Raw genomic sequence first — 9,076 nt, 5'->3', positions numbered from 1 at the left:
GCCCTTTAGGCAGACTCAATGGATTTATTGCTTTAGGCAATAGAGAGTAGAGGATGGGGGATGAGAACATAAGGGAATGGGATGCTCGAGCTGGAACACGGGTGGAGTGGGAAAGCAATCAAAGAGATATTTTGATAGAGGGAGACATCATGGGGATAGGGAGAAACTTAGTGCTAGGAAAGTTTCCAGAAATCCACAAGGATGACCCCAGCTTAGACTACCAGCAATAGTGGAGAGGGTGCCTGAGCTGGCCTACTCCAGTAATTAGATTGGTGAATACCTTAACTGTCATCATAGAGCCTTCATCCAGTAATTGATGGAAGCAGATGCAGAGATCCACAGCCAAGTACCAGGCTGTGATGTACATTCTTATGGTCTCTGGCAGACTATCACAAAGCTCTTGAGGGAAGGAATTTCAAGCTGGAAAGATGGCAGGCAGCTCCTTACAGGGGTGATATTGGAGATGGATTTCCCAGGGCTTCTGATGGGGGAACCACAGTGTGAGGTCTCACATGGGGGATGAGGAAGCACTGTGACAGAAGAGTCTCCTCAGAGCAGCCTTCATGTCCCGGTTCCTCAGGCTGTAGATGAAAGGGTTCAGCATTGGGGTCACTGCTGTGTACATCACAGTTATCAATGCATGCTTCAGATTGTAACTGTTCAGGGGCCGGAAATACATGCCCATCACTGTCCCGTAATACAAAGACACCACTGTCAGGTGAGAGCCACAGGTGGACAAGGCCTTGAGGAAGCCCTTGGTGGATGGAGCCCGTAAGACTGTGGAAAAGACCCGGACATAGGAGATGACAATGCACAGCAGTGGCACCGAGAATACCCCCACCCCAAGGTACATCATCTTCACGTTGAAGCGGATGTCAGAACAGGACAGCTGGAGCAAAGGAGTAATGTCACAGTAGAAATTGGCCACATCTTTGTTGCCACAGAAGGACAAGCTAGCTGTGAGAAGGGTATGGGGAAGTGCATTGGCATTTCCAATCACCCACGACCCAGCAACCAGCAGGACACAAGGCCGTGGACTCATAATTGTTGCATAATGAAGTGGGCGGCTGATGGCCACAGCTCTGTCATATGCCATTGCAGCTAGTATATAGCTGTCTGTGTTTCCCAGTGCTATCATGAAATACATCTGTGCCAGACATCCCCCAAAGGAGATGACTTTGCTACCCAGGAGATGGTTGGCCAACATCTTGGGGATAGTTACAGAGGAGAAGAAGATGTCAACAAGGGAGAGGTTGGCAAGGAAAAAGTACATGGGGTTATGAAGGCGAGTGTCAGAGTGAATGGCTAGGATGATGAGCATGTTTCCAATCACTGTGATGGGGTAAATGAACAGGAAGAGGATGAAGAAGAAATTTTCATGCTCCTGTTGCCTGGTAACTCCCAGAAGGTTGAAATCTGTGGTGAAAGACTTGTTTTCTTCTCCCATGGCTCCTTCAGCATGAAATTGGACAGGAACCCACAACCATTAGCACAATTACTATCTATGTGTTACCACTTCCTATATCCAACAGTTCTCTCTCTCTCTCTCTACCCCTGAGTCCATGAAATTCAGAGCCACATAATTTGAGGAAATCCTTGTTGATCCATGGCAAAGGTGGTCATTTACTCCTGAACACTCACATCTAAGTAGTGAGTAAACAACTCTGAGTCACATTTCCCCCCTCAGCATCTTTACACATCTGTCTAAGATTTGATCATTTTTTAATTAAAATATACCTTTCATTGCATAGTGTCACAGGGGAAAATTAAATATTAATTGTTCATTCAACATGTAAAGCCGTTTTTCCTTTTGTGGAGAGTTCAGAATGACAAATTTATTTTACATGTAAGGGCAGACAGCCTTTTGGGGCTGTTAACACAGTACTTCAGGGCAAACAGCCTGTCAGTGTAAGTGCTGACCTGGAAATGTATCTTTGTTGCACCGACCAAGCACTCAGCCACCCTAACACCCAGGAGCTAACAGTGTCTACAGTGGCATGGGAGGACTTTACCCAGGACAGTCACTGGAATTAGCCCAGGGAGTGTTCTCAGGAACCCCACTGACAAAGTGGATTTCGTAGGCTTTCTCTGGGTGACAAATCCTCAATTATACACAACCACATCTCTCTCTAGTCTTCTTTTCTGTTCTTATTTATTTCTTTTGAAGAGCCACAGAGCTCCATCATAGTTACAGCTGCTGCTTAGGAAACTCTTAGAGCATCTTTTTACAGAGATTTCAATTTTCTGCCACATTTTCATGTTCAGGCATCTTGCCCACATGGCCAACTAAACCTCATTTACTATATATCCAGCCTAAGAAACAACCACAATTTGGGGAGAAGAAAGACATATAAATTAATTAATTCAGTGTGTGAAGCTCTCATGCGTGAGGCCTTTCACTGAATCTGAAGCTTGTTGACTGGGCCAGGATGGCACAATCTGCTTGTCTCTGTCCACAAATACTGGAGTTAAAGGTATGCACAGCCATTCCCAGCTTTGTATGTGGGTACTGGGGATTTAAAATCAGGTCCTCCTGATTTTACTGTTCATTGTGTACAACAATCAGCTCACAATCCATGTTTCTTTAGCTTATTTCTGGCAAGTGCCCAATTAATCTTCTCTCGAATGTACATCTGTGATTATAGATTCTTCACATAAAACAGTTATTTTACAACTCAGCCTTTTTACCTTCTATCTCAATACTTTAGACCATCATGCTTTTCTACCTGAAATGTCACAATATTTCCTTAACTGCATAACTAGCTTCTTCCTCTCTCCCTTATCATGCACTCTCAGTCATACCAATTATGACTGAGACTACTAACTGCTTAGCAAATCCATGCTATTCTGGTCTTTTTGATAAACAAATTTAACTACATTTCCCAATCTATCTTGCAGGGAGATGCAGTTAAGTGACTGAGTTCTAGCCACCCAATTATGTGTTCAAGCTGTGGGCTTCCTTCACACTCTATTCTGACTGGAAATGTTGAAGAAATTGAATGGAATGATGGGGTCATGTTGGCAATGAACCTATGTCAATAGCTTCCCACATACAGTAGAGATACCTCAAACAAAAATATTCACTTGTTCTTTTATCTTTGGAATATAGTCTTATTCTTGTTAAGTCATTGACAGTTTGTGTTTAGTTTGCTACAGCAGTTTAGACATATGTAGTTCACTATTTTTTTCTATTAAAATTAATTGAATATGTGATTAATTAAATCACTAATTCTCAGTATTCCTTATATGAACTACGTAGTAGACAAAGGGATGTAGGTCTTATCATCCTTTCCATAGCTAAGGACAATATTGTTTCTCTTTGCTACACTGAGAGCAGTTTCACTTGGTCTCTTAAGATACCTCCTTCTTTTTCATATGCTTTCATAATACTTCACATTTCAAAAGGTTTAGTAAACCCAGAGGGCTGAGACTGTGGGAAGCTGGTGTAGTATGGGGAGGGAGTAAGACTTCGACAGTGAGGCTTGGGGCAACATGACAGACTGAGGGGATGCTGACCTGTCTCATTTCCATGAAAATATACAGAAGTTGTAGACTATTATAAAAACAAAAAGTGCATTAAAATGCATGGCATAATTTGAAAGAACAGGGGAATACCTTAATGTGAGAACCCAAAGAGTGCTCAGAACCAAACTGTAAGCTGTTGTCTGTACAGCGTTGGCCCCTCAGGATGGCAATCAGGAGTATGGTTGGATACGATACCTGGGATGTGGTCTTTACGTCCTTAGGTTCAAAAGATGTGTCCAGAGATCCAATGAAGCACAGGGATTCATTGTCTCTGCCTTAAACAGCTGAAATATTTCCCTAAGAATGAAAGAAAACAAGAAAAAAATTTTCTGTTTAGGCATGAGTTCAGAGAGAAAAGATCAAAGGATAGAACCCACAGAAAACAATGATTGGTTATCAATAAGACTCAAGGAAAACTCTTGCACTGTAAGACATTTCAGTCAAGTTTTTTTGTTTCTTGGTTCTATATATATTGTTCTAAACTAATATAAAAAAATCTGTTCTTATACTTCTATGAAAGTATATTGGAAAATATATTTTAAATCATGGAGAGTGTTCAGGAATTTTGAAGTTATTACAACAAAAGACATTTTAAATTGGCTGAAGAATCAATACAATACACTTTAATGCAGATTTAAAAAGAAAGTAGAGAGGTCAATGGGTAGAGCAGAAAGAATGTGGGGGAAGGAACATGAGGAGAAGCTTGAGAGAAAATTGTGGTATGTAAAATACAAAAGAAAGTGAATGCAGAGCCCCAATATGAAAACATCTGCTCTCTTTAGTTAGTCATTGAATTTAGTTCAATTACAATTTAAATAGAAGGGCGTTCTGAAAACATGGAGTTTAGAAAACAGATACAAAACTGAGGTAGGATGATAGAGAGCCAAGAAAAAAAATCAAGACAACTGGAGGAAGGAGGGGGAGGAAGGAAGAAAGGGAGAAAGGAATGAAGACTGGAGCAGTCGTGCTATCAAGATGAAAGGACATAATGCCATGATTCATACTCTAAGTGTAAGAAAAAGTTGCACCTTCATTGAAGGTTCTACAAGGCTGAGGACTGATCAGAACTTCACAGTTGTACAAAGTTGGAGTGTTGCATATCCGTAGCCAAATTACCCACCACCATCTCTAGCCCTCTGAATAGTCATCCATTGTTCACTCCTGTGTCCTGACCTAACATTTTTGACAAGAGTGTAACCTTTGGAATACATTCTTAGGAAACTCACTTCCATGAGTTCAAAAGCCAAGAATGCCATGTGAAATCTCTAGCAGAGTTTGCTCTGCTTTGGTGTGACCTGCTTACCCACAGTTCCCACCAGTGCACTTGGTAAATGCATCGACTTATGACATCTTGTTCTATAACTAGTAAAAGTTCATGTAGCTGCTTCTCTGGTGGGAAATGTTATTTGTGGTAACCTGAATCTACGTTTCCTGATCATGGTCTCTCATGTTTGTTTCATAAATAAACTGTGTTGTGGGCTAGAAAGATGGCTCAGCAGTTAAGACCACTGGGTACTCTTCCCACACATTGGCTGAGTATTGGCAGAGAGATGTCAACCAGACCAACCCAGGAGACTGGAGGAGCCAGAGAGAGATTCAAGATTTATGGGCATATGACATGCAGATAATTAAAAGAAAGTTGACTACCTAGATATTAAAAGTACAACATAAAAATAATCTCTAATACATTAATTGTGAAAGGCAAAATGTAAAAAACAAATAGAGAAAATATCTGTATGAAATTAGAGTAGGAACTAACAACTTCACCTAGGTCAGATTGCATAAAAACAAGAAAACTTATTGTAAACTTCAACTCTTTTTAAACATCTATGTGGAAAAACAAAAGGGAAAGACACACTCTGGGCTAAGTAAAAGAATCTACCACACACATTTCCACAAATGATTAATAATTGGTAGATCAAGGAATCCAACACATTTATAGAGCAGAACCCAAAACACAGCAGAAAACCTGGAAAAATCATCACCTTTCCTACTGCAGTAACCATTAGCCCATAACTCTCTCCTGAGCACTCAGTCCATGCTTTCCCTTGCTCACTTCTAAACCAGCCCATGCCATATACCACAATGGGTAGACAATGGGTGATCTTCTGTGTCTTGTACTCTATTTTGTTGACTAGGCACACTACCAAGCAGAAACTAGTGTTATTAATAAGCAAATGAAAAAGATACTTAACTAAATAATAAAATAAAATATTTTATCTTGGAGTAGGTAAATGACAGTCTCAAGTGTTGCAAATAAATGAAGAAATGAATATTGAAATTTAAATATTCAACCCATATGTAAAGAATTCCTAATAGTATCCTCAACTGAGCAAATACACCTCCTAATTGTCTTCCAGAGAAAATCCAATGCATGCATCCAAGAAACTTGTACAGGGAAATGACTGTTATACAAGAGACCTGGAAAGGAGGAATAATGAATAGGGAAACTGTGCTACCTTCTTATTAATAAATTTTAGCAAAAATGTAAGTCTTGAGTGTTAGTTAATGCCATTAACGAAATAGTGGTTATCATGCTGTGATGGGCAGAAAAAGAAGATTTTGGAGGTGAAGAGAATGACAAATATATCTGCAATATTCACCCTAAAAGTTGGGTTCAACAAAATCATATCCAGTGTATTATATCTATATGATAGATTTTTTATCAAATTATTATTTGACTGTTTTGATATTTTAAACATCATCCTTATAACAAAAATTGTATTTGAAATAAAGACACTGCAGATTTGGGAATGATTTAGTTCAGAGCATGACCATGAAGCTGGTGGCTTAAGACCATATCTTGGGAGGTAAGAGACAGAGGAAGTATTTCTTGTAGAGAGGTGAAGGTAAAGGGTTTGTTCACAGTGGGAGATGATCCAGGGCCTTGTATCATGCCAAATGAGACCCGGACAATGGAAGAAAGATCAGGGCAAAAAGAAGAAAAACAGCTTGGATGATCTTTTGTAACATCATCTAATTACCAGGTGTTCCTCCCCAGGTTATTAATTTCCTGTAAACCTAGTCTTCAACTCATAATTCACACTGGTCTCCAGCTTGTCTCCACTTTGTTGCATTCCAGAAACAGTCCAGTTATGGCATCTTCACATCCCCCTTCCAAACGATGGAATGAGTATGCCCTGATCCCCAAATATGCCATTCCCAGACAACATTCCATTCATCCACTTTTCTCTCTCCCACCTTCCAACTGGAGAAATCGCACAAACTTGGGACTAGAACTCTTGATACCTGAGTCCTTTTGGACTATTTACACTCTTCAACTAAAGTCGTAATTGTCCATGGAAATTCATCCAAAACTGTCAACTTCCTCTGACTCACCATGACACTCACCTGAGCACTGACCCAGAGGCTTGGATGTTACTTCCCTCTTCATTGAGAATTCTACACTCATAACAAGGGCATTTCTCAACACTTTCTGGTACATACCATTTCAGCATGTCTACATCTGTTTTATTTCTCACAACAACAGCACCTGCATGTCAGGTCAGCTCTCGTCTTTTTTCTCAAATACTTTCTCTATCAACTCCCTAGTACTCCCTAATCTCTGCAGCTCAACAACAGCTCTTTCCTGCTGAATGGCAAGTGCATTGCAGTCCCTCCAGCTACTCAGACTTGTGATCTTCTCTAGCAAAACTCTTTTTCTCGTGTCTGTTCTTTGTTTCTGAACCAACCTGGTTTATAGAGAGATCTATCCACAGGACTGAAGAAATATGTTTGCAAAGTACAGATGAGATTGTGTAAATATCAAACCATTAGCTCATTCAATAAAAAAATTAATAGATGGCTTTTTTACTGTGGATTAACCTTCAAGGACAAAATGTTGGAGCCCTAGAAGGTGGCACCAGGCAAAATGTGCTATACATCTTCATCCAGGGAAGAGATAGCACAGGCAAGGAAACAGGAAGAAAGCAGCCTAGACTCTACAGTAGGTTTGGTAGTATGTGTGATTTAGGTCCTGTGAAAAGACTGTTTCTTATTAGATACTAGGAATTAGTAGAGTGGATGTGGATTCCACTCCCATTTCTGGAGATAGAAGTTCCGAGTCCTTGCTTAATACAAACATTGGTATTTTTGTGAAGTGACTATGGAATGTGGCAACACATGATTGGTAATCAGTTACAAGGATAAAAAAAATAAAGTTTAAGAATATAAGGAAATTTTGCATCAGAAAGGAGGTTGGTATAATCAATGGAAGGAGTAGTGAGACAGGAAGAGAGGGTCTCTTGCATGCAAACTTCAGAATGGAGATGGGCGGAGCTGGGGATTAGAGTGTTGTCAACAGAGAGAGGCTGTTTTCCTGGGAAAAGACAGACTCTTAGCTCAAAGAAAAGGAGCCTGGATACACCCAGGAGAAAGCTCCAGGCTAGGCAGAGTTCAGAGATTACCTGAAAGAGGTCAGAGTCCCACACATCGCTGACCACTATATATCCACTTTCCTGGACAGTGTGTTCTGAGACAGCAGTGATACACAAATCCAAGTCCAAGATGAGTCACTCCGATTTCTCTAATGATCAACTCCTAAGTGTTTTGACAATGAAATGTCAGAACTCTGTGAAGGTCCACTGCTAGGCTCCTTGATGTGTGGGAGCAGAAGGTGTCCTTGTAGCTCTTCCCTGAAACCATGTGCTTGTGTGAGTGTCTACACACACAGCATACAACACAGACAGTATTACTTCCAGGGTCAGGTAGTGCTTAGGACTACAGGAAACAAACTACAAATGCCACTCTTGGTCCTGTGTGTGTGGATAAATCCCAGGAAAAGTGTGGTCAGGTGGGATTCTCTCACTCTGCCTTTGGTTCACCAGATATAGGGACTGCAGATTCTAGGGTGAGGCTGATGCTTGTGTCCCAGTTTTATTGTCTGCTCCTCTGAGACTTTGGCACTTCATTTCACCTGATGAAGGACCTCTGATAAAAACTGCATGATAATTCGACTTACCTTGTGGGGACTCGTGGGAGAAAAGGAGAGGATGATGGTGATGCAGTTGTTGGTTCTCTGTTGCGTAAAGCCACAGTCACGACCCACTTTCAGAGTCCCCTGTCCTATGTAATTAGATGTCTTAAAGTGTCCTGGCAGTTGATCTAGCACTTACTAGCTTTTCTTTAGGGGGACAGGCATGCTACTTTAGTGCTGTGTTTGAGATGTGCTTTAGTGTCTGGTCCATGAGCAGAAGGAACAGAAAGTTGCTGTCCTGGGTGGAGCCTGAGGAGGAAGGATCTTTCAAATAGCAGCTGCGTAGATCTTAGCAGAGAGAAGATTAGGAACTTGCCAAAAGTTTACAAAGTCCCTTGAAACATCACTCTCCTAGGTCTTCATTCAGATTCAAATCTTAGTAATTGTTGAGACTCATGTAGTAAACTCTGTATGTGTCCTTAGGGGACACAGTGCCTCTCAAGAGTGATTTGGAGAGAGTGTCTCCAAGGTTCAAGCTCTGGGCTGACCTATTCCAGCCTCTCTGTTGGGATTTTTCTACCTCTGCTGTTCAGACTTTTTTTTAGGAACTACTGCTTGGGAGTTTCAAGGACTCTG

General features: G+C 40.9%; 1 protein-coding gene across 1 annotated transcript; it reads right to left on the bottom strand.

Moving 5' to 3' along the window:
* Positions 1-508: 508 nt before the first annotated feature.
* LOC131916211 (olfactory receptor 1A1-like) lies at positions 509-1,447 on the bottom strand. The gene has a single exon (XM_059269520.1). It carries the CDS (start codon positions 1,445-1,447, stop codon positions 509-511), a length of 939 nt encoding a protein of 312 aa, XP_059125503.1.
* Between the last annotated feature and the right edge of the window lie 7,629 nt (positions 1,448-9,076).

The sequence above is a fragment of the Peromyscus eremicus genome, chromosome 8a (assembly GCF_949786415.1).
Source record: "Peromyscus eremicus chromosome 8a, PerEre_H2_v1, whole genome shotgun sequence".
NCBI classification, from domain to species: domain Eukaryota; kingdom Metazoa; phylum Chordata; class Mammalia; order Rodentia; family Cricetidae; genus Peromyscus; species Peromyscus eremicus.
The sequence above is the reverse complement of the archived record's forward strand: the minus strand, read 5'-3'. Positions and strand labels throughout refer to the sequence as shown.